This window comes from Salvelinus namaycush, chromosome 20, assembly GCF_016432855.1.
Source record: "Salvelinus namaycush isolate Seneca chromosome 20, SaNama_1.0, whole genome shotgun sequence".
NCBI classification, from domain to species: Eukaryota; Metazoa; Chordata; class Actinopteri; order Salmoniformes; family Salmonidae; genus Salvelinus; species Salvelinus namaycush.
Genome location: NC_052326.1, coordinates 7,222,574 through 7,248,752, shown reverse-complemented (window position 1 = coordinate 7,248,752; position 26,179 = coordinate 7,222,574). Strand labels below are relative to the sequence as shown.

Here is a 26,179-nt window from a genome sequence, read left to right as displayed (position 1 = left end):
AACAACGGACATGGCCACCATGGGGCCTACTACTCCTCCCTAGCGTCGCCCTCTGCAGGTAGTGGAAGGAACAGCAGTGGGATGGGCTCTCCCTACCCTCCCCACACCCAGGAGGAACGTCCTCCAATGGGGTTAGAGAGGAACCTGTATCTCCCTAGAGACCATGGTACGCGTCTCCTCCGGGGCCAGGAGCTAGGCTGGGAGTTGGGCCGGCGGTGGGACTCCACGCCGGAGCGCTTTCTCCGGGCCAGTGTGTTCAAGGACACCACCCTGCTGCCGTACCTACATGCCGGCACCGGGGGAAAGTTTGAGCAGATGCTGCAGGAGATGCTGCACAGGGAGGAGGGAGGGTCTGGCTCAGCCAGGGAGGAGGGGAGACTGGGGGTTCACAATGGAGGGAGAGACGGGAAGGCATCACCGGAGGCTCCGTTGAAACTAAAACGCGACCGTGCCGGCTCGGGTGATGGCCAGGGGGTAGGTGGAGGGGTAACATGTCGTTGGTGCTCCCAGCTCTTTCCCAGCCCCGCCATCTTACTCCAGCACGAGCGCTACCTCTGTAAGATTTACCAAGAGGCCATGGAGGTGTCTGAGGATCCTCACAGCAAAAAACACCTCTCTCCCCTCTACTTCTCCACCAGACCCCCTCTCCACCCACCACCATCACCAGATAACCACAAACCCCCAGCGATGACCAACGGTTTCCCGAAAGACAAGTCTCCTCTCCAGAGACCCAGCTGGAACTCTGTCCCTCAGCAGCTGCTGGTTGCCATGCACTCCCCCCTCCCGCCCAGCCCAGACTCACTTGCCACGAGGTCCCATTGGTCCAGCCAGGAGAGTGGCAGGAGTGGCGGCAGCCCTGGCCAACCAGCACCAACCAGCCCTGCTACAGACATGTCATCCCCTCCCCCATTGGGGCGAAGACGGGTCCCCTCTTCAGGGTTCGGCTCGCACCTCTGCCTGGACCTGTCCTCTGCCGTCCTCACCACTCCTGCAAGCCGAGCCGCCCCCCAGGGAAGGACCCACCGGTCGTATAGCTCCGAGAATGACCAACCCCTGGATCTCTCCCTCCCCAAGCCCCAGGAGGGGAAAGCCCTAGAGAACAGCAAGCCCTATAATGGACACCCTCACTGGGAAGAGAAGAGACAGAAGACCCAGAGAGACCCAGCAGAGAACCAGCACCACCGGAGGCTGAGCGTCCGTCTCAGTCCACCTCCTCACCAGGTAGAGTAGCTGCTACATGTGCAGTAGCTAATGGGGATCCTAATAAAGTAAACCATGTGTGTGTGCAGATGTGGGGCAGGAAGAGGGGGTACTATTTATGTCTGACTATGGACTGTTGTTTGTTTTGTGCTGTGTTTCTATGCAGTTTATGTATTTCATGTGTGAGCACTGGTAAGAATTCCCGCCTTAAACTTCAATCTACAGTAATCTACTCTAATCCCACCAGCATCATGCAGTCTACAGCAGCGCTCATATCGCCAGGGGTTCCATCTACAGTGCCTATCCTCTGTTTAACCCTATGATGCTTGCTGGGCTAGCTGGCTCGGGGCATGACGGGGTCCCCTCCCTGCCCCTCGGCCGTCCAGTTCGCAACCAGGGATTCCTCTCACCCATGACCTACATGATGGAGTCAGACACAGACGCTGTGCTGAAGAGGATCCACCAGGAGAGACGAGCATTAATGGTCAAATTTATGTTTTTTTCTCAGATGGGCTGACAAATACTGTACATGCTACTTCCAACAGTGTAACTGTATTTCATGTCACCTCCAAGCGTAGATATTCCAAGCAATGGATTTCACATTGATCTTGTCATGAAAAACAAGGCTTAACCTACCGGTAGTTACGTCAACCAGTTGGTTGATGTCTTCTCAGTCAGAACCAGTAAACAACTAGAAAATAACACCATCAAGATGTCATGTGCCAAAGGTTTGCCAAACATTTGCCCGTTGGGTAGACACCTCTCCGACTATAAATCTGCGTGTGTCCTGCAGGGTGAGGTGATGGGCCGCGGGAGTCTGGACTACCTCTCTCTGATACAGGAGGGAGGAGAGGGCGAGGGGGGACCAGGGAGGAAGAGACTAAAGAAGACAGACGAAGGCCTGTACGCTTGTGACATCTGTGACAAAACCTTCCAGAAGAGCAGCTCTCTGCTCCGACACAAGTACGAGCACACAGGTACATACAGAGTCTACTGTAACTATCTTACTCGGTGTATTTTGAAGCATATGATTGATATTGGTAGATCATGTTTCTGTTGTATTGCTAAAGTGAGCCAAGTGTTCCATGATCCGGCAGATATTGTCCAAAAGAGAACAAGGAACTGAGCTACATAGGTATATTGTTAAAGGATCTTTAACAATTGCAAAAAAAAAGCAAATGTACCAGATCAAGAAATTGCCACAGTTACACATCCGCCTCTGTTTTGTTGTATTCCCACAGGTAAGCGTCCTCACGAGTGCCAGATCTGCAGGAAGGCCTTCAAGCACAAACACCATCTAATTGAACACAGCCGCCTGCACTCTGGAGAGAAGCCCTACCAGTGTGACAAGTGTGGCAAGCGCTTCTCCCATTCGGGCTCCTACTCCCAGCACATGAACCACCGGTATGCCTACTGCAGCCTGCACCAGGACCAGGAGGAGGGTGAGGAGCTCCCTCGAACCCCAGGACGGTCCACCGATGTGGGCCACATGGCCGTGGACACCCCCCTTTCCATGGAGGACACCCCAACATTTCTTAGTGACTCCAGTCTAGACGGGGGGGTAGAAGGGAGAGTAGATGAAGAGGAGGAAGACGAGGAGCACGAGACAGAAGAGAATGAAGGCGGACGTATGAAGGAGGCATGTAGTTTGTCAGGGTATAGGTCTGGTGAGGGATTGGAGCCGAGCCCCAGTCTGGTACAGGGGTCCCCTGTGGGGAGGGACAGGGAGAGAGAACAGAGGGAGAGAGACGAAGAGCAGGTTGACAGACACAATGGAGAGAGAGAGAGTGCTAGTCTAGGGACTCACGGACTGGAGACCAACCATCACTGGGACAAAGACACATTGGAACGAAATGGAGACCAGACAGACACATACGAGCTGAGCCCGGAAGCTCCAGTGTCACAACAGTGGACAAGTGTGCCAAAACAATGCATCTAGCTACATGTACAAATAAGGATTAATAGGTGTGGGAAATATATTTTAAAAATGCACTGTTCAAAATATAGCAAAACGTATACTGTACAGGTACAGTAAGTGACTTCCAATGCAAAGCCATATGAACACAACCAAAATAAGGACCACATGAACTGCCATGCGCATGAAGAGCCATGCGTATGATATTCACGCTGGTCGGTATGTTAGCATGCACAATATTGACCACTACATATCTGTCATCACAGCTACCAGTTGACCACTTACGACTGGTTTAAGGTAAAGGTACAGGAGTATGCACTGCAAGGTGTTGTTGTTCATGTTGTCCTGTAGCAAGCAGTGTTGTTCAATGTGTTTCCAGTTGCCTTATCAGTATAATACAGTATTTTTTATTTGGCAATACAAGTAGTCACTTTTGAAGGTTTTTATATTAGATTTGACATCATATTCTCCAAAGACCAAGAGGTCTCTGTATCAAACAATTGACCTCTGTGTTTTAAAATGAATAAGCATTAAATCATTATTATTCAAATTAAAGTAAAGGATTGAAGATGTCTTATTTTTTTGCCAAAGCTACAAATTGGTTTAGGATATATCCATTATGACTGTGGTCAGATGTGCATTAATTATGGGCATTAGTATGGAGATAGATTAGTGCCGCATTATGTAAATTGTTATATTGGCACTAATATACTGTATCTCCATACAAACACAGATTTACCATTGGGTTTCCATGGTGACTAATGAATGGCTAATATAGTGTCTAAAAGATCAACAGGGAAGCCGGTCACTACAAACGCTCACTGACTTTTACACTGAGCCATTAGGAAGTTCAATGTTGGGTAGCCACCCTAAGCCTGGTAAAGTAAATCGATTTCTCCATACCTTACAGTATTTCTACACACAAGGGAAAAAACGAGAGTATATATATCAAAATTAAAATGGTTTTATTTTGTTTTCTTTGAAGAAGGAGCAAATAAATGAAACTTGTACTGCCTCACAAAATGTTCCATATCTCTTAACAGACATGTGGAGTTGCTTTGTCTCTATTAGAAAAACGCAAATACATTGTCTCGCTCTATGGAATATAAGTGCAGTACTATGCTTGTACCACAGTGTAGGTCGTACTACAGTTGCACTCGAATATATTAGCCCCCTTGCAAGATTCACTATTTCTTCTCAAATAAGTTGAAATTGAAAAAAAGTTTCATGTTCCCACGTTTATTTGTTTGGTTAATAACTGCACAGGACCAAGATCGTTTTTAAAGGTCCAATGCAACCGTTTTTATCGCAATATCAAATAACTTCTGGGTAACAATTAAGTACCTTACTGTGATTGTTTTCAATTTAAATGGTTGAAAATTAACAAAAATATATTCTTAGCAAAGAGCAATTTATCAAGCAAGAATTTTGCTAGGACTGTCTTAGAGTGGGGAGGGGAAAAGTGAAAACTATGGTGTAACCATAAAAATTGAATTACTAGAACTGGACATTCCCATTCGTTCAGTCTCTATTTCTATGGGTGTGTCCACAGCGACAGAGTCAAGCAAGGTCTCAGAACAGATTCTATAACATTTATCGTCTTCATACTTCCTCTATCTGACTGTGGTGTAGTCCACGTGAAAAACCGCCTCAGATATACAGTATTCAGCCACTGTGAGTCGTCTGTAACTTCTCTGCTACAGTCGATAAGATTGCGTTACGGAGAGCTGAGACTAATGTCTTCAGTACATACTTGACTACTGTACCTGTCTGGCTAACATCTAATGTGAAGTCTTCCTGACTTCAGAGTCTGGAAAGGCTGTTTTGATGTTGTCAGCACGATGTGTCGATAATTAAGGGGGGCTGTGCTTTTGCTGGTTGGCCCTCCTTCGTGTCTTTCTCACTCAAACACCCACATGCACAGCCACACACAGCCCCCCGAGCGCTGCCCCCCCCCCCCCCCCCCCCCCCCCCTTCCGTTACAACTGTTGGAATTTCAAATCCAAACAATGACAGGTCTCAACTCCCCAGGAAAAACAATCAAACATTTGAGAGAACCAATTAATGCGTCCACTCAATTCCTGAGCAAATATTGCATTTACAACGAACGGCCTCCTGTTCAGACCAGTGAACGCAGACCAGTGACGCAGGGCCGTCATACCTTTGCTCAAGACCATACATTTAAAGTAGGCTGAACAAATGTACCAAAATCATTCAAATCCCAATTAAAATGCATAGCAGAGACCAGAGACAGTGCCAGCTTTGCTTTGTCAGTTAGTCAGTGCATCCGATTGCTTTGAAATTGATGTCGGGCATTTGAACTCGGCCTTGTATACCTTGTTGTAATCTGATAGCCATGTGTTAATTTAATTGGGAATTGGGAGGTGAGGGATCCCTCCTTTTTGGTAACCATTCGAAACCAACAGCTATTTTATTGCTATTAAAATATAGGCTGTGATAGCTGTAATACATTTCCACCTCTCACTCGATCAGTCTTCCTCGATTAAAATTAGATACTCTTACAGATCAATCTTGATGGCAAAATGTCATTAAATATTGCTAAGTTATTTAGCTATGGTATGAATGAAGGGTTGTTTTTTAAAAGTATAATAATCACCCATATAGTGCAACTAATAGCAGATAGACAAGCTGGCCCGCTCCAGCCATTACCACGAGCTCATCCTCCCCAAATAAGGTGCCACCAACCACCTCCGTGTTTGCAATCAATATTATCGGAGCCGCCTAGTTGATACAAAATGTTTCAATATTCTCTGAGCCGCTTTGTTCGTTGATACAACGCTTCAATATTCGCAGAATGTTTTGCCTTCCCTGGCGAAAAATGCAAATGCGACAATGAGCTGGGCGCACACTTGAGGAACATCACTGAATGCAGCACAACGAGCGCACGAAACAATGCCACTGTCACGGTAGGCCTATGCGTCGTTCCACAGGGGTGGCTTCATATATAACCTTACGTAAGACAGATGGTTACCTATGGCAAAATCAAAAGGAGGGTGGGCGTTGAGAGTTTGAATCTCATCACAGATAACGCGAATGTCTAGCAACCCAGAGGTTGCGAGTTTGAATCTCATCACGGACAATTTGAGCATTTTACCTAATTAGCAACTTTTCAACTACATTTTTTAGCGACTTTGCGACTCGGTACAGAAAGGCATAGTGGAGCTCCATGGCTTGGTGCTGAATGGACAGCCCTCTGTCTAGAGCCAGCTATATAATTATTTCGTTTTGTGGGCAGTTTTTTGAGGCACCATGATGTTTTAATAAACATCTTTATTTTGCATTCAAGCCTCAGTTTTTGATTTATTCCTTTTTTCCGACAGTGTGCGGGTTTCCATCTCTTCCAGTTGTTGGGCACAGTTAGGTAGCCTACAATAGATTATTGAAAATCATAACTGGCACGCAGCTCTTTAGAAATGGTAGGATGGTAAAGATACCTGATTAATAGAAAATGACTCAAGTGAAAGTCACCCAGTAAAATACTACTTGAGTAAAAGTCTAAAAGTTTTTGGTTTTACATTTACATTTACTTAAGTATCGAAAGTAAATGGAATTGCTCAAATGTACTTAAGAGTCAAAAGTAAAGTATAAACCATTTAAAATTCCTTATATTAAGCAAACCAGAAGGCACAATTATTTTTTACATTTTTATTGACTGATAGCCAGGGGCACACTCCGACACTCAGACATAATTTACAAATGAAGCATTTGTGTTTAGTTAGTCCGCCAGATCAGAGGCAGTAGGGATGACAAGGGATGCTATCTTGATAAGTGTGTGAATTGGACCATTTTCCTGTCAAAATCTAATGAGTACTTTTGGGTGTCAGGGAAAATGTATGGAGTAATAAGTACATTATTTTCCTTCGGAATGTAGTGAAGTAAAAGTAAAATTTGGCAAAAATATAAATAGTAAAATAAAGTGCAGATAACCAAAAAAACGACTTAAGTAGTACTTTAAAGTATTTTTACTTATGTACTTTACACCACTGTGTTTTGTATGGTATGTATTCATTTGTGGATGTCCACCACCCATTTCGTATGATATTTTAGTAATTATAATTCGTATTATATGTTACAAATTTGAAAAACGTACAAAATATGTTACGAATTTGCAAATAAATGATATGTTATGAATTTTAGCTAGGTGGCTAAAATCAGCTAGCTCTTTAGAGTTATGCATTTGTAGATTTTCCTTTTGTGTTTCGTTATTTTCGTAATTCTTTGGTCAAGTTTGTTTGTCTAGATGCGTCGTTGTCGATTTTAGGCCTAAGTAGGTCCTTTGATGTAGGCTTTTTCTTTCAATGCGGGGTAGGATTTATCTGGCATAGTTTGCATTCGCGGTCAGCTGTTTCATGCACCGGTTACTTTCACGTTGATGTTGGCATTTTAAGTCGGCCTTGTTGTGACTTGATATCGTGAATTATGCCTCTATTTCATGTTCACTGTATTCGCCGTTCCACAAGTAAATGTTTCAACTTATGATGGGGTTGAGTAGTGGTTGACATTGCAGCCTATTTTTTTGTTTTTTTTGTTGCTGCTGCTGTTCTCCAGATGGCATTTTAGAGTTTTTCAATTGTGTAGAAATGCAATAAATGAGCTTCAACCTCCTAAAAAAAAATCCTACTTTGCCATATCCTAGGTTTAGCTGAGCTGACACCACTGGTGTCACAGCTCTTCCTGGACTGCGTCAAGTCGGTCATGTCACCCAGGGTACCCGGGTGGAGCCATACTAGTGCCAACAGAAATTAGATGTCAATTCAATCATTTTGAATTTGTATTCAGAAAGTGAATTTGAATTCAATAGTTCTGAATTTGTGTTGCACAAATTGAATATGCCTGACACTTACTCTATCACTATGACTTGAAAGCCCATCATGGGCTTGTCAATATTTAGTAACAGAGAGTGTAGTCATATATCCAGTCAACCAACTTCAAGATGATCCGGTTTTGTAGTATTGAACTGCAAGCCTACAACTGCCTCATGCCACCAGCTGTTGTTAATTTGATTATATTTATATCTGCACAAACATACTTTTATCAGGCTGTATTTTTTTTATCAACTCAGCTATGCCTTTTGTATTGAATTACATTTAGTATTGTTTTTTTAACCTGTGGATATATTTGTAATAAAAATGTACATTTTGCTTTACCCTTTGATTAATTATTTCACAAACTGCATCACTGGATAGGACCACACATTATCAGCTTCAGGGATAAACCAATCAAAATGTTCACAGTAGGCCTCTGAGGTTTTGGTAAAATACCTCAGTTCCCTCTTACGGTATATGGTAACCTCACCACCTCAATTCTCTGCTGAAGGGGACTAAATGTACAGAATTTGCATGATGATTCAGAGCTGGTGGAGATGTTTTACCCTGAAACATGTGGCTTTGGCTGTGCCATGCAGAGAAGACGCTGCTCAGTAACTGTTTTACCTCACAGATAGCTTAGTCATCAGTCCTTAGTCACTCCTCTAGTGTAAGTAGAAAGACAACGGGGACCTTTTTCATTCAACAGTACTAAAAACAAAAAACAAAATAGTAAATAGATACATTTGGTGAAGTGCAATTCAATATGGGCCCGATTCAGACTTAGGAAATGTATGCCTTTCCTATGGATTTTTATTTAAGCACATCTCACTATTTGGTATTCAGACTTACCTTACGCAGGTGTGCAACAAGCTCTTTGGGAGTGGCTCTTTGGGAGTTGCTCCCCTGAACAAATCAAATCAAAGTTTATTTGTCAACTGCGCCGAATACAACAGGTTACAGTGAAATGCTTACTTACAGGCTCTAACCAATAGTGCAAAAAAGGTATTAGGTGAACAATAGGTAGGTAAAGAAATAAAACAACAGTAAAAAGACAGGCTATATACAGTAGCGAGGCTATAAAAGTAGCAAGGCTACAAACAGACACCGGTTAGTCAGGCTGATTGAGGTAGTATGTACATGTAGATATGGTTAAAGTATATGCATATATGATGAACAGAGAGTAGCAGTAGCGTAAAAGAGGTGTTGGCGGGTGGTGGGTGGGACACAATGCAGATAGCCCGGTTAGCCAATGTGCGGGAGCACTGGTTGGTCGGCCCAATTGAGGTAGTATGTACATGAATGTATAGATAAAGTGACTATGAATATATGATAAACAGAGAGTAGCAGCAGCGTAAAAAGATGGGTTGGGGGGCACACAATGCAAATAGTCCGGGTAGCCATTTGATTACCTGTTCAGGAGTCTTATGGCTTGGGGGTAAAACTGTTGAGAAGCCTTTTTGTCCTCGACTTGGCACTCCGGTACTGCTTGCCATGCGGTAGTAGAGAGAACAGTCTATGACTGGGGTGGCTGGGGTCTTTGACAATTTTTAGGGCCTTCCTCTGACACCGCCTGGTGAAGAGGTCCTGGATGGCAGGCAGCTTAGCCCCAGTGATGTACTGGGCCGTACGCACTACCCTCTGTAGTGCCTTGCGGTCAGAGGCCGAGCAATTGCCGTACCTGGCAGTGATGCAACCAGTCAGGATGCTCTTGCAGCTGTAGAACCTTTTGAGGATCTGAGGACCCATGCCAAGTCTTTTTAGTTTCCTGAGGGGGAATAGGCTTGTCATGCCCTCTTCACGACTGTCTTGGTGTGTTTGAACCATTCTAGTTTGTTGTTGATGTGGACACCAAGGAACTTGAAGCTCTCAACCTGCTCCACTACAGCCCCGTCGATGAGAATGGGGGAGTGCTCGGTCCTCCTTTTCCTGTAGCCCACAATCATCTCCTTAGTCTTTGTTACGTTGAGGGATAGGTTGTTATTCTGGCACCACCAGGTCTCTGACCTCCTCCCTATAGGCTGTCTCGTCGTTGTCGGTGATCAGGCCTACCACTATTGTGTCGTCTGCAAACTTAATGATGGTGCTGGAGTTGTGCCTGGCCATGCAGACGTGGGTGAACGGAGTAAAGGAGGGGACTGAGCACACACCCCTGGGGAGCTCCAGTGTTGAGGATCAGCGTGGCAGATGTGTTGCTACCCACCCTCACCACCTGGGGGCGGCCCGTCAGGAAGTCCAGGATCCAGTTGCAGAGGGAGGTGTTTAGTCCCAGGATCCTTAGCTTAGTGATGAGCTTTGAGGGTACTATGGTGTTGAACGCTGAGCTGTAGTCAATGAATAGCATTCTCACATAAAAGTGTTCCTTTTGTCCAGGTGGAAAATGGCAGTGTGGAATGCAATAGAGATTGCATCATTTGTGGATCTGTTTGGGCGGTATACAAATTGGAGTGGGTCTAGGGTTTCTGGGATAATGGTGTTGATGTGAGCCATTGCCAACCTTTCAAAGCACTTCATGGCTGCGGACGTGAGTGCTACGGGTCTGTAGTCATTTAGGCAGGTTCCCTTTGTGTTCTTGGGCACAGGGACTATGGTGGTCTGCTTGAAACATGTTGGTATTAAAGACTCAATCAGGGACATGTTGAAAATGTCAGTGAAGACACCTGCCAGTTGGTCAGCACATGCCCGGAGCATACGTCCTGGTAATACGTCTGGCCCCGCAGCCTTGTGTATGTTGACCTGTTTAAAGGTCTTACTCATGTCGGCTACGGAGAGCGCAATCACACAGTCGTCTGGAACAGCCAATTCTCTCATGCATGCCTCAGTGTTGCTTGCCTCGAAGCGAGAATAGAAGGGATTTAGCTCGCCTGGTAGGCTCGTGTCACTGAGCAGCTAGCGGCTGTGCTTCCCTTTGTAGTCTGTAATAGTTTGCAAATGTAATTCAAACACTGAAAACCTTCCCACTTTCTAGCCAACAGATTTCCCCATGGATTTTTAATTCAATGGGGTTTTCAGTACATTTATCTACAGTTATCCCTGTAAATACAGTGTACCTTTCATTAGAATTTTATCAACAGACTCATTGTAATATAGAGAGAGATCTGTAACGGGTGTCGTCGGAAGGAATAGACCAAGGCGCACCGTTCTTTGAGTTCCACATAATTTAATAACGAAGTGAAACTTTGAAAGGACAAAACAATAAAGAATAAAACGACCGAACAGCTTCGATGTGCAAACTACCTCCACACAAACAAAGAACAAGATAACACACAGATGGAGGGAAAAGGGCTGCCTAAGTATGATCCCCAATCAGAGACAACGATAGACAGCTGCCTCTGATTGGGAACCACACTCGGCCAGAAACAAAGAAATACAAAACCTAGAAATAAAGAACATAGTACAAAATATATTAGTAAATCAAAATTACAGTGGTTTGCTTAATCCTGAAAGTTGCCATTCAGTTGTTCAATCCATTAAACATTGGCAAGGGAGAAAACAATCAAAGTTGACCAATAGTCCTATAAATCTACCCTAATCCTCACTGATCATGTAACAGTGTTGACAGTGGTCCAGTCGCCGTAAACCATGCGCCAGGCTCCAGGTTCAAACTGCCAGGCTTGGTCTGTATTCCATGAAGTGGGCTACATGTCCCAAATTACTGAACAACTTGTTATACGTTAAATGTGATCCACCATTGCTAGTGACCCTCGGGATCAACCACACGGGCGTGACAGAGTAAAGAAAGGGAAACTAACGATGTAATGGAATGATGCCAAATGTAGCCTACAAATTGAAGGGGAACTAACACTTAAGTGACAGTAAAAAATGTATGTGGGTATTACTAATGGTGGCTACCAATAGTGGCTAATATGTAACATGACACAAATTGTCATTTATTATTTTTTTTAACTGAGAAAAGTCCGGCCTGAAATTAAAACATTGTACAGCACAAAAAGTTTTGCCCAAAATGTGTCCCGACTTTCATTATGCATAGATTTGGCTTGTCATCTAATTTGGTTGCGTCTCCAAGATTCATCCCTTCAAGTTACAAGGCCATACAACTTAAATTCTGCATTACGGCACAGTATTTCATACACTTCACTGTGGGAAAGTGGCACACAATGATGAGTAAGAAAGTGACAGATGCACAAATATCATACCTCCCCCCCTCAAAACGCTAACCACCCTGTTATTGTAATGGTGAGAGGTTAGCATGTCTTGAGGATATAATATTTGTGAGTCTAACTTTCTCACTCATCATTATTCATGATTAAGTCAGGACTATCAGTAATCATGATAGCGTCCACATTAATGTAGAAGTGTTTAGAAACATATTCTATTTTTATTTACAATAAAAGTGACTCCAAAATGACACTACGTTATTTACCATTCATTTCTATTGGGCAAAACAAACAGCATCCAACAAGTTTGTAGAGTCACAAGGTTTATGTAATCATTGCATGCTAGGAATATTACTAGTCACCATAGCAACACCCACCCGTAGCACGCGCTCCAGCAGGTATATTTCACTGGTCATCCCCAAAGCCAACACCTACTTTGGCTGCCTCTCCTTCCAGTTCTCTGCTGCCAATGACTGGAACGAATTGCAAAAATCACTGAAGTTGGAGACTTATATCTCCCTCACTAACTTTAAGCATCATCTGTCAGAGTACACAGCCCATCTGTAAATAGCCCATCCAACCAATTACCCACCTCATCCCCATATTTGTTTTTGTTTTTCTGCTCTTTTGCACACCAGTATTTCTACTTGCACATCCTCATCTGCACATATATCACTCCAGTTTAAATTGATCAATTGTAATTACTTTGCCACTATTGGCCTATTTATTGCCTTACCTCCTTACTTCATTTGCGCACACGGTATACAGACGTTTCTATTGTGTTATTGACTGTATGTTTGCTTATCCCATGTGTAACTCTTTGTTGTTGTTTTTGTCGCACTGCTTTGCTTTATCTTGGCCAGGTCGCAGTTGTAAATGAGAATTTGCTCTCAACTGGCCTACCTGGTTAAATAAAGGTGAAATGAAAAGATAATAAAAAAATGGGACCAAATACTAAACTTTTGTCTACTTTAATACACATAAGTGAATTTGTCCCAATACTATTGGTCCCCTACAATGGTAGGACTACGTACAAAAAGTCCTGTAATTTCAAAACAGTTCACCCGATATGGGTACCCTAAAATTAAAGCTGACAGTCTGCACTTTAACCTCATAGTTATTGTACCAGTTAAAATCCAAAGGTCTGTAGTACTTTGATAAAACAAAAAGAATGGGTCACTGTACCATTACTGTTGGAGTTCACTGTATAATATATGAACTCTCATTTTAGGAGTAAAACACAAACTTCTAGAAATAGGTTAAAAAAATACATGTAAATATTATACAACACTAACTTTGGGTTGTAGTGTAGAAGTCAGATATTAGAGGCAGGCAAGTCAATAATCTAGGTAAAGATATAAAGTAATCTGTAGGCCTAAATAACCTACATAATCTATACGTTGCCAAACTCCAAAATGGTTGTGGTCCTCAATGCAATGAAAAAATAGGTTCACACTTCATTTGGATAGTCTGGATTGTCCATCTGTAGATGCTCTACAGATGGTCATACTATCAACAAACTATCTATCAACTGCTTGCTACGGTTGCGGTTAGGGTTAGGTTTAGAATAAGGGTTAGGGTAAGGGTTAAGGTTAAGTTTAGGGTTAGAATAAGGGTTAAGGGCTAGGGTTGGGGTTAGGGTTAAGTTTAGGGTTAGAATAAGGGTTAAGGGCTAGGGTTGGGGTTAGTAGATAGTTGAAGTGTTACTGTCTGTAGATAGTATGTGGAGCATCTTCAGATGGACAATCCAAAAAATAGAATCAGCACTGAAACGGAATGGGCAGTTCTCTTCCCATTTTCAAAAGTTATTAACGACCCTACTCGAGTCAAATCTTCTCTGATGTCACAAAACTATTTCCCCCTTCCCCCTCTCTCTCTCCCATGAGACTTGCAATAATAATAAAAAGGAATAAATATAACACATAAAACATCAAAATCTAACGCACACTATTTTCTTCTACTTTTCTTCTTCTCCTTCTTGTTCGTTTTTTGTCTTCTCCTGCCAAACCAGTCAATATAAAAGTATCAAACCTGCAGCGAGAGTTTGTGTGCGGAAAGTCCACTTTTTTTTTTTAAACATATGCATTTCTAGTTCCTCTTTTGTTCTATTTATTTAAAAACAGTGTTTCCACCAATCACAGGGGAGCTGTTTTCCCTTAGCTGTCTCTACAGAGGCGTACATACCTCCACACTTCCTGTATCTCTCATGCTGACACAACCCATTGCTCCTCAACAGACCTAGGTCAGTTCAAATACCATTTGAAATCATTTTAAAATGCTTTAGCATTTGCATTAGCCTGCCTGGAGTGCCAGGTTGGCAGGGTTTTGCTATTTTTTTAAACTATTCTACTGCTCCATTAAACCAGGAAATCTCAATCAAGCACAGATCAAGTATTTTAAATGATTTCAAATAGTATTTGAATGCAGGCCCCTGGTGTTCGACAACAGACAACCCGAAACCACGACTGACTGGTTAATAAGCGGAAGAAGTATCACATAGCACTCAAGTCATTTAACTCCACGTTCTTTATTGAAGGAACTACTACAATAAAGCGATGTTTTATGTCGTTTAACTGTCTACTTCACAACAGCTCTTACTTTACGTTTGCTTTACCGCAGGTTCATCTGGTAGGGACACGTCAAAGTGAAGGTTGACGGCAGAATATTCCACCTATGTACAAACTTTCACAAAATAAATCAGTACGTTTTAATGAAAATTGAAACTCACAAATCAAATAGTATATATATATATATATAACATCAGGGGGATTCAAAGGTCTACACAGACTATTCAGAAAAGGTAAGTACATAGCATAAGTATTTCAGTTCTATTGCTTTGCCATTATAACAAAACCAAAGTCCTTTGAAGTTTAAAGTCTGGATGCATTCTCCAGCCACGACACAAGTTCGACAAGTCTAGTACAACAAGGATAGAATTTCAAAAACTTTGCATTCACTTTGTTGTAGACCGTTTATAGATAGTGGCACATAGAGTCAACCGCCTCGCTGCTGTTGCTTGTGTTTGGAAGAGTCAGCTGGTGCTCCTACTACACTACTAACGGAGCTGCGGAGACATATCATCCATACGGGCTATTCCTCCTGTTCCCATCTCTACCCATGCTTTTCTCCTTGCCGTGGGGTGAGGTGAACTAGGCTGGTGTTGCTACTACAGGGGCTAAGGAGACATCATGAGAAGATGCTGGTGTGGTTTCACAGTGTACTGGTTCTGTTGGTTTTTATTGGTTTTGGTCTTGGTGTTTGTTTCAGGCTGAGTTTGGGTGGGTTCAATGCAAGGTGTTACAGGGTACCATAGGGGTTGGGTCCCAAGATGGTTCAGGTCACTGAGTTGGGTTCAGACTGGTCGGACTTAGGGCTGGTTGGGCCCGGGGCTCAGACTGGTTGGGATGTGGGGCTGGATGGGCTAGGAGACTGGTTTGGCTCTCGACTGGGTCCTTGGGGCTGGGTGGGTTTGGTGTTCTGGGCTGGCCGGGTGTCAGAGGGATGTTGATTTGTTGGGTTCGAAGATGCGGTCGAACTCATTGAGTATGAGCTCCACGGCCTGGTTCTGATACACCATGTTGATGGCCATGTTAGCGTTGTCCCGCTCCGGACGCATCAGGGTGGGACCAAACACTATGCCGATGTTCTGGGTCGACATCCGGTTGGATTTAGCCTGCTCCATCACTCTGGGGGGAGGAAGAGAGAGAGAGAGGGTGGGGGCGAGAGAGAAAGATATTTATATACAGAAAAATATCAAACGCAAATGCAACAATTTCAAAAATGTTACAGTTCATATAAGTAAATCAGTCAATTTAAATAAATAGATTAGGCCCTAATCTATGGATTTCACATGACTGGGCAGGTGTGCAGCCATGGGTGGGCCTGGGACGGCATAGACCCACCCAATGGGGAGCCAGGCCAGGGCTTTATTACAGACTGAAGTACTCTTCAGCACCCTCCCCACCCCCCCTTAGATGATCCCACACTAGCCCGGCTGATTTGTAGGGGTCCAGATTTTGCAGCTCTTTCAGAACATCAGCTATCTTATTCACTGGGCATGGCTGTGTGTGGACAGTGTCTGTGTGCAGGCATGTGGTCAGTAGAGTTTGGGTGTCTTTGTGTGTCTGTGGACACCCTGTATTTATTTGTGCATCTGCATGTGTGGATGGCTGGGGGGGTGGTCCGGAAAGGGGATATGTCCCGTCCTTAAGTAGGAGATTTTTGCATTTTTCAAACAGATTTTTCATGCAATCTAGAGCCATAATCATTATGTATAATTCTATGTAAAGAATTTACATTTTTCAGAATATCTAAGCTTATCCTGGTTAAGGGTACAGACAGTCCTAACGTACTTTGTGCCCCCACACATTTTTGTAGGTGCACACACACACACATGCATGCCTGCACACAAACACACACACACACACACCTACAAAGGCACAAATAAGTACATGATGTCCACAGACACACAAAGACCCCCAATTTGTTTGACCAAACACAATGCTATTTCTCAGAGATCAAGATAACCACTGACTTTCAGCCTTCATATAGGGAAGGGCACTCAACTTGTCCTACTGCACTGACTCAGATGACTGATGATTGGTTTAAAGACATGAATACTACGATTATAGTTGGAGCTGTATTGTCAGATTTTAGTGCAGCCTTAGATGTTAATGATCATAAATTGTTAATTTAAAAAAATCAGCTGCCATCTCACGGTTGGAGTTATTTATCCAATAGAACCCAGAGAGTGTTCTTCAATGGAAGCTTCTCTAACATCAGATATATACAGTGCTGTGTCCCTCAGGGCAGTTGCTTTGGGTGGTTACTGTTCTCTATTTTTACAAACGATTTGCCGCTGGTCTTACACGAAGATAGAATTACTATGTATGCAGATGATTTCACACTTTACATGTCAGCACCCAAACCTACACTATATACAGTACCAGTCAAAAGTTTGGACACACCTACTCATTACAGGTTTTTTCTTTATTTTTACTATTTTCTACATTGTAGAATAATAGTGAAGACATCAAAACTATGAAATAACACATATAGAATCATGTAGTAACCAAAAAAGTGTTCAAGAAATCAAAATATAGTTTATATGGGAGATTCTTCAAAGTAGCCACCCTTTGCGTTGATGACAGCTTTGCACACTCTTGGCATTCTCTCAACCAGCTTCATGAGGTAGTCACCTGGAATGCTTTTCAATTAACAGGTGTGCCTTGTTAAAACTTAATTTGTGGAATTTCCTTCTTAATGCGTTTGAGCCAATCAGTTGTGTTTTGACAAGGTAGGGGTGGTATACAGAAGATAGCCCTATTTGGTAAAAGACCAAGTCCATATTATGGAAAGAAAGCAAAGAGAAACGACAGTCCATCATTACTTTAAGACATAAAGGTCAGTCAATACGGAACATTTCAAGAACTTTGAAAGTTTCTTCAAGTGCAATCGCAAAAACCATCAAGCTCTATGATGAAACTGGCTCTCATGAGGACGACCACAGGAAAGGAAGACCCAGAGTTACCTCTGCTGCAGAGGATACATTTATTAGAGTTAACTGCACCTCAGATTGCAGCCCAAATAAATGCTTCACAGAGTTCAAGTAACATCTCAACATCAACTGTTCAGAGGAGATTGTGTCAATCAGGCCTTCATGGTCGAATTGCTGCAAAGAAACCACTACTAAAGGACACCATTAAAAAGAAGAGACTTGCTTGGGCCAAGAAACACGAGCAATGGACACTAGACCGGTAGAAAATTGTCCTTTGGTCTGATGAGTCCAAATGTGATATTTTTGGTTTCAACCGTTGTGTCTTTGTGAGTAGGTGAACGGATTATCTCTTGCGCTTAAGTGGGACTGTAATTTGTTTTTCAACAGAACAATGACCCAAAACACACCTCCAGGCTGTGTAAGGGCTATTTGACCAAGAAGGAGAGTGATGGAATGCTGCATCAGATGACCTGGCCTCCACAATCACCCGACCTCTACAATCGCCCGACCTCTACAATGTAGAAAATAGTAAAAAATAAATAAAAACCCTTGAATGAGTAGGTGTGTCCAATCTTTTGACTGGTACTGTATGTATAATGTACCAGTCAAACGTTTGGACAGACCTACTCATTCCAGGGTTTGTGTTTATTTTTTACTATTTTATACATTGTAGAACAATAGTGAAGACATTAAAACTATGAAATAACACATATAGAATCATGTAGTAACCAAAAAAGTGTTAAATAAATCAAATTATATTTTTTATTTTAGATTCTTCAAAGTAGCCACCCTTTTCCTTGATGACAGCGTTGCATACTCTTGGCATTCTCTCAACCAGCTTCATAAGGAAGTCACCTGGAATGCTTTTCCAACAGTCTTGAAGGATTTCACACATATGCTGAGCACTTGCTGGCTGCTTTTCCTTCACTCTGCAGTCCAACTTATCCCAAACTATTCTACAATGTAGAACATAGTAAAAATAAAGAAAAACCCTTGAATGAGTAGGTGTGTCTAATCTTTTGACTGGTACTTGGGTATGACGCTACAAGCTTGGCACACCTGTATTTGTGGAGTTTCTCCCATTCTTTTCTGCAGATCTCAAGCTCTGTCAGATTCGCAAACATTTTCTAAAAACATGTTTTCACTTTGTCATTATGGGGTATTGTGTGTAGATAGATGAGGGATTTTTTAAAAGCCATTTTAGAATAACATAACAAAATGTGGAAAAAGTCAAGGGGTCTGAATACTTTCCGAATGCACTGTATATGGGTTTTTGACACAAAAATCAACCCCACTAGTAGTTCTTGTTGTGGTCTAGTCCCATCTTGATTGCTGTCCAGTAATATGCAAGAAAGAAAGACCTAGGAAAGTTGCAGCTGGCTCAAAACAAAGCAGCACGCCTTGCCCTTAACTGCACATGCAGAACTAACATTAACAACATGCATGACAGTCTTTCATGTTTGAGGGTTGATGACACATTAACTGCTTCTCTTCAAGTTTTTATGAGAAATATTACTGTGCCAAAAATTCCAGATTGTCTGCATAATCAAATAACATGCAGCTCAGACACCCATACATACCCCACAAGACATGCCACCAGGGGTCTCTTCACAGTCCAAGTCCAAAATCATTTCACGGCAATACAAAGTTTTTTACAGAGCCATGATCGCATGGAAGTCCCTTCCATCTCTAATTACCCAAGCACACAGCAAAATAAGTAAAAAAAATATAAAAAATATAAAAAAACAATTGATGGAACGACAAATATCATACCCAACCAAAAATGCTAACCTTCCCGGAATCGTGTAACTTTCTCACTCATAATTTCTCACAATTCATTCAGGATTATCCATGATCATTGTAGTATCCACATTAATGTAGAAGTGTTAAGAAACATATTCTATTCTTATTTACAATAAAAGTGACTCCAAAATGACACAATGCATTATTTACCATTAATTTCTATTGGGCAAAAATGTATCTGAAACACAACCAAAACCAAGAGAAAATGTGTGTGCGTGTGTGTGTGTGTGCGGACATGTTTAACCATACCAGAAGTCCCCTCAAGAATAGTAAACAAACAAAAATTTGACCAACTAGGGACATTTTGCCAGTCCACAGTCCCAACAAGGATGAAGGCTATTTCTAGGGGGGTTAGGGTTAGAATTCGTGTAAGGGGTTAAAGGTTAGGTTTAGGGTTGGTTAGGAGTTAGGAGTTAGGGTAACGTTTAGGCTTAAGGTTAGGTTTTGGGGTTAGGGTGTGTGTGTGTGTGTGTGTGTGTGTGTGTGTGTGTGTGTGTGTGTGTGTGTGTGTGTGTGTGTGTGTGTGTGTGTGTGTGTGTGTGTGTGTGTGTGTGCGGAGGGGACACCGACTCAGGAACGGGTTAAAGCCACAGCATGAGGCATTCTTCTAAAAATGCCATTCCCACCAAGCCACAGAGGCAGCCAGCAATTGCTCAAAACTTCCACATTAAAAAAGGATAGGAAAAAAGAGACGGAACGAGGGAAGAAAAAATAAAGGGAGAATGGAGGAGAGAGGTTCCAGTGGTGGCGGCAGTGGTGTTGCTGTTCCTTCCAGCAGACGAGGCCACAGAGATCCCAGAGGAGGTGGGAAGGGATGAGAGGGGGAGGAGAGGTGACGAGAGGATGGGGGGAGGAGAAGATGAGAAAATGAGATCCAGAGAGAGAGAGAGAGGGAGAGCAAAAGAGAGGGAGAGGAATGACAGTGAGACAGAGACACGGCGACTGACATACAGATCCATGGGGAGCTACATGTTGGCACAAACATCAGACTCACTAACACGACATAAACAGCCACTCTCAAGTTCTGTGGAAGCACCATAAAGTAACAGAAGAGTATCTATTTTACGTGTGTGACTGAATCCTTGATCCATCAGAGTTTCAACCTCTCCCTTCACGACCCACAGTATGTGACCCACAGCACTCTCGAGTCCACACTGTTCAATCACAGAACACATATCGAAAGGCAACCGCTGAGAACAAGGCTGAGGACACTACGCCATCTAGTGGTCAGTTTTCTATACTGCAGTTCAGCAGATTAGGGACGAGGCTAGATTGAGGAGAGGTCTCATACCGTTTGAGATGACTGAACATGAACCTCATGGTGTCGTGGTTGGGAGGAGGCATGCTCAGAACCAGCCACTTCAGACGGTCCACTTTGTCCAAGTAGTCTGACATCTCTGGACACACAGACATCCCGGACAAATATATTAGACTCTGGGTGGCTCACTGTCTCATTTGACACATTCATTTGTTGGTTTGTTCATTCATGCTTTAGCCAACCCATCAAACAATCCATTCGACTATGTCTGTGAAGGAGGATTTATTCATGAATTCAGGAGCTACTCACTGACGGTCTCGACGATGTCTGTGAAGAAGCCATAAGGGACCAGGGGTTCAGGAAGCTCCCTGAAGAAAAGCTTTAGGGCACCTGTTATGACATGGATATCCTCCCATTCACTCTGGTCCAGGTTCAGCTTCTCTATTAGTGGGAGGAGAGAATAATGGAGGAAAGGGGTGAAGGGAGGAGGTGAAAGAGAACATTGGAGGGTTGATTGGAGAGAGAGGAAGGAGTGGGATGTAGCGCGGGATGGGAGGGACACAAAGGTAATGCATGAATTCCACTGTTAAAACGGTGCTTTTGGTAGACAGGGTGGCTGGCAGGCGTGTAGCTGTAGCAGAGGTACATTGTCTGTGAAACAAGGCGATAGTTAGAACGCAGAGAGACGGAGCTGGTGGGAACGCTACCCCAATACAACCAACCATCCGATCCTGAACAACGTTTCTCAAGCCATCCTCGGTTACATTTGTGAACCCAATGTCTTGGTGTAACTACAATAGTTTCCAATGTGAAATGAATGTTTAGAACCTAATACTGTGAACTACTGTCTAGACTCTAGAGGAGTGTTGAGAAACCTTGGTCAGGATTCAAGGCAGTGCAATAATGGCTAGCTGGAGCAAAATGCTCGCTGCAGTAGTCTATTTTAGCCACTTGACGGCACCAATAGACTGTGTAAAGAACACGGTAACTGATGCACCTTTAACTGATACTTTACTCAGCATGTCTGTGCAAAGACAACACAATATACAAACTTCCAGCAGCTGGAAAGCTTAGAGGCAGAGAAACATGTGTTTTTACATAAATGCAGACATTGCACACATATGCATAGGTTTGGCTCAAAGCTATGTGCTGCCAGTTCGTCTGAGTTCTACCTTGTACCAACTCCGCAGGGAACATATAACGTCCATCAGTGGTCACTGCTCGCTCTGTAATCAACAAACAGTTGTTTAAGCAACCTAGAGTAAGTTGCTATGATCCCAGCCCATCTCTCTCTCTCTCTCTCTCTCTCTCTCTCTCTCTCTCTCTCTCTCTCTCTCTCTCTCTCTCTCTCTCTCTCTCTCTCTCTCTCTCTCTCTCTCTCTCTCTCTCTCTCTCTCTCTCTCTCTCTCTCTCTCTCTCTCTCTCTCTCTCTCTCTCTCTCTCTCTCTCTCTCTCTCTCTCTCTCTCTCTCTCTCTCTCTCTCTCTCTCTCTCTCTCTCTCTCTCGCTGCCCCTCCCTCACGCTGCCCCTCCCTCACGCTGCCCCTCCCTCACGCTGCCCCTCCCTCACGCTGCCCCTCCCTCACGCTGCCCCTCCCTCACGCTGCCCCTCCCTCACGCTGCCCCTCCCTCACGCTGCCCCTCTCTCTCACCATGGTTAACTAGGAAGCGTAGTTTCTGTATTACAGCCAGGTTACCACTCACTCTGTAGATACCGTCCGTCTCCAGACCTGAAACACACAACAGAACATGTAATACTGGCAACAACACCCATGCTACATTTAACCCTGGCAACAACACCCATACTACATTTAACCCTGGCAACAACACCCGGGTACTACATGTTACACTGGCAACAAATAATAATATTGATAATAATAATTAGGTGGTTCATATTTCAATCGGAAATGTGTTTTTTTGCATATTCCAACTTCCCCTTAGACACCTTCGGAGAGTGGGGTCACAGCCAGGGTCTGACATTATCAATGGCGACCCTTGAGCAATTAGGGTTAAGTGCCTTGCTTGCTCAAGGGCACATCAACAGATTTTTCACCTTGTTGGCTTGGGAACTTGAACTAGCAACCGTTTTACTGGCCCAACGCTCTAACCTCTAGGTTACCCTGGCATCAACCATTTACATAAACCTATGTGGGCTGTGCTGTACGTCTCCTCTCCACGGCCTCAGTGCAGAGCCTGACGAAGCGAGGCATCGTGTTCTTCTCTCTCTCACACAGCATTTCCCTCCCTCCTCCCACGACCTCCATCCCTCCCTCCTCCGCGCTGTACCTCTCCTCTCCACGGCCTCAGTGCAGAGCCTGACGAAGCGAGGCACCGTGTTCTTCTCTCTCTCACACAGCATCTCCAGACAACAGCCAAACACCTGGTCTGTAAATGACAACAACACGGGCATGTAGAACACTGAAGATCATCTTGTGTACACAGTGACTTACAGTCAATACAGAGATCAGAGGTCATGAGATACACAGAGGAACCCACATCATATCACTTCCTCAAGCCACACTGGGGAAAAAAACAACTTTTTATGTATTTGGAAAGATCTCCAGTTCCATGGAATTGAAAGGTCACTACGTAACTTCCACTTAAGTCGATTTTTCACTTAGTCATATGTGGATGTCAATGGGAGACTAAGTTGACATTCAACTTAAGTGGATATTACAGTGCTAATGCAGATGTTTTTATCTCAATATCAAATCATTTCTGGCTAACAATTAAGTACACTGTGTTCAATTAAAATTGTAAAAAATAAACAACAATTGCTTCTTAGCAAAGAGTATTTTCTGAAGCAAGAATTTTGCTAAGACTGTCTGGGAGCAGTCAGAGTTGGGACTGTAAAACCGAAAACAAGTTGTTATTAGCAGAGAGGTTTGGAACTCTCTTTCTTATTGGTCTATTAGCTAATTTAGCACCAGGTGATCTCACCAGTCAGGCCAAAGTTCCATCGTACCAAAACAGGCTGAAATTTCAGGCAGTCTTTTCAAACAGTTCTTACACTAAAAGGGTATTATCATAATTTTCACAAATTCACAGTATTATTCCAACCTCATAGTGTGGAAATATATATATATCCTACTACACCGGCTCTGACGCTCTTCGGATATGGCAGGGCTAGAAAAGTATTACGGACTACAAAGGGAAACTTAGCCGCAAGCTGCCCAGTGACGCGAGCCTACCAGACGAGCTAAATGCCTTTTATGCTCGCTTTGCATGAGAGCACCAGCTGTTCCGGATGTCTATGTGATCACACTCTCCGTAGCTGATGTGAGCAAGACCTTTAAACAGGTCAACATTCACAAAGCCGCAAGGCCAGATGGATTACCAGGACGTGTACTCAAAGCATCCGTGCACCAACTGGCAAGTGTCTTCATTGACATTTTCAACCTCACCCTGACCGAGTCTGTAATACCTACATGTTTCAAACAGACCACGGTAGTCCTGTGCCTAAGAAAGCGAAGGTAACCTGCCTATATGATTACCGCCGGTAGCCATGAAGTGCTTTGAAAGGCTGGTCATGGCTCATATCAACACCAACATTCCGGAAACCCTAGACCCACTCACATTTCAAATACCGCCCAAACAGATCCACAGATGATGCAATCTCAATCGCACTCCACACTGTTCTTTCCCACTTGGGCAAAAGGAACACCTAGGTGAGAATGTTGTTCATTGACTACAGCTCAGCGTTCAACACCATAGTACCCACAAAGCTCATCACTAAGCTAAGGACCCTGGGACTAAACACCTCCCTCTGCAACTGGATCCTGGACTTCCTGACGGGCCGCCCCCAGGTGGTAAGGGTAGGCAACAACACATCTGCCATGCTGATCCTCAACACTGGGTTCCCTCAGGGGTGCGTGTTTAGTCCCCTCCAGTACTCTCTGTTCACCCATGACTTCGTGGTCAAGCACGACTCCAACACCATCATTAAGTTTGCTGACGACACAACAGTGGTAGGCCTGATCACCGACAATGACGAGACAGCCTATATGGAGGAGGTCAGAGACCTGGCAGTGTGGTGCCAGGACAACAACCTCTCTCTTCTCTCTCAATGTAAGCAAGACAAAGGAGCTGAATGTGGACTATAGGAAAAGAAGGGCCGAACAGGCCCCCATTAACATCGACAGGGCTGAAGTGGAGCGGGTCGACCATTTCAAGTTCTTTGGTGTCCACATCACCAACGAACTATCATGGTCCAAACACACCAAGACAGTTAAGAAGAGGGCACGGCAACACCTTTTACCACTCAGGAGACTGAAAAGATTTGGCATGGGTGCCCAGATCCTCAAAAAGTTTTACAGCTGCACCATCGAGAGCATCCTGACTGGTTGCATCACCATCTGGTATGGCAACTGCTCAGCATCTGCCCATAAGGCGCTACCGAGTGTAGTGCGTATGGCCCAGTATATCACAGGGACCATGGTTCCTGACATCCAGGACCTATATACAAGGTGGTGTCAGAGGAAGGCCCAAAAATTGTCAAAAACTACAGTCACCCAAGTCATAGACTGTTATCTCTGCTACCGCACGACAAGCGGTACCGGAGCACCAGTCTTGGACCAAAAGACTCCTTAACAGCCTCTACCCCCAAGCCATAAGACTGCTGAACAAGTAATCAAATGGCCACCCAGACTATTTTTTAAAAACCTTTATTTAACTAGGCAAGTCAGATTAAGAACAAATTCTTATTTTCAATGACGGCCTAGGAACAGTGGGTTAACTGCCTTGTTCAGGGGCAGAACGACAGATTTGTACCTTGTCAGCTGGGGGATTTGAACTTGCAACCTTTCGGTTACTAGCCCAACTGTCACGTTCTGACCTTTATTTCCTTTGTTTTGTCTTTATTTAGTATGGTCAGGGCGTGAGTTGGGGTGGGCTGTCTATGTGTGTTTTTCTATGTTGGGGTTTTGTGTTCGGCCTGGTATGATTCTCAATCAGAGGCAGCTGTCAATCGTTGTCCCTGATTGAGAATCATACTTAGGCAGCCTGGGTTTCACTTTTGGTTTGTGGGTGTTTGTTGCCGTGTCAGTGTTTGTTCGCCACACGGTACTGTTTCGTTCGTTTGTTCACTTCGTTTGTTGTTTTGTATTTTGTTAGTGTTCTGTTTGTTGGATTAGCATTAAAATTCATCATCATGAACATTTACCACGCTGCGCCTTGGTCCTCCTCTCTTCCACCTAACGACGAGCGTTACACCAACGCTCTAACCACTAGGCTACCCTGCCGCCCTATGTAATGTAAATGCCGCCCCATTTACATTAACCCCGCCTCCCCTTTGTTTTTACACTTCAGCAACTCGCTGTTTATTATCTATGCATAGTCACTTTACAAATTACCTCGACTAACCTGTACCCCCAAAAATCGCAAATTTGGACTCATCAGACCAAAGGACAAATTTCCACTGGTATAATGTCAATTTCTTGTGTTTCTTGGCCCAAGCAAGTCTCTTCTTATTATTGGTGTCCTTTAGTAGTGGTTTCTGTGCAGCAATTCGACTATGAAGGTCTGATTCACGCAGTCTCCTCTGAACAGTTGATGTTGAGATGTG

General features: G+C 43.7%; 2 protein-coding genes across 2 annotated transcripts in view; one reads left to right on the top strand and one right to left on the bottom strand.

The window, feature by feature from the left end:
- The window catches only part of LOC120065567 (zinc finger E-box-binding homeobox 2-like), a 45,500-nt gene extending 42,361 nt beyond the window's left edge, over positions 1–3,139 (top strand). Inside the window, exons 7-10 of the mRNA XM_039016630.1 lie at positions 59–1,221; positions 1,448–1,684; positions 1,994–2,177; positions 2,442–3,139. Coding sequence (XP_038872558.1) covers positions 59–1,221; positions 1,448–1,684; positions 1,994–2,177; positions 2,442–3,139 — 2,282 coding nt within the window. The remainder of the gene's footprint in view (positions 1–58; positions 1,222–1,447; positions 1,685–1,993; positions 2,178–2,441) is intronic.
- Positions 3,140–14,584: 11,445 nt separating this feature from the next.
- The window catches only part of LOC120065648 (rho GTPase-activating protein 15-like), a 56,200-nt gene continuing 44,605 nt past the window's right edge, over positions 14,585–26,179 (bottom strand). The window contains exons 17-22 of the mRNA XM_039016712.1: positions 22,903–23,001; positions 22,269–22,346; positions 21,790–21,843; positions 20,927–21,058; positions 20,651–20,756; positions 14,585–15,745 (exon numbers count right to left, since the gene is read on the bottom strand). Of these exons, the coding sequence (XP_038872640.1) occupies positions 15,553–15,745; positions 20,651–20,756; positions 20,927–21,058; positions 21,790–21,843; positions 22,269–22,346; positions 22,903–23,001 (662 nt within the window). The 3' untranslated portion in view covers positions 14,585–15,552. The remainder of the gene's footprint in view (positions 15,746–20,650; positions 20,757–20,926; positions 21,059–21,789; positions 21,844–22,268; positions 22,347–22,902; positions 23,002–26,179) is intronic.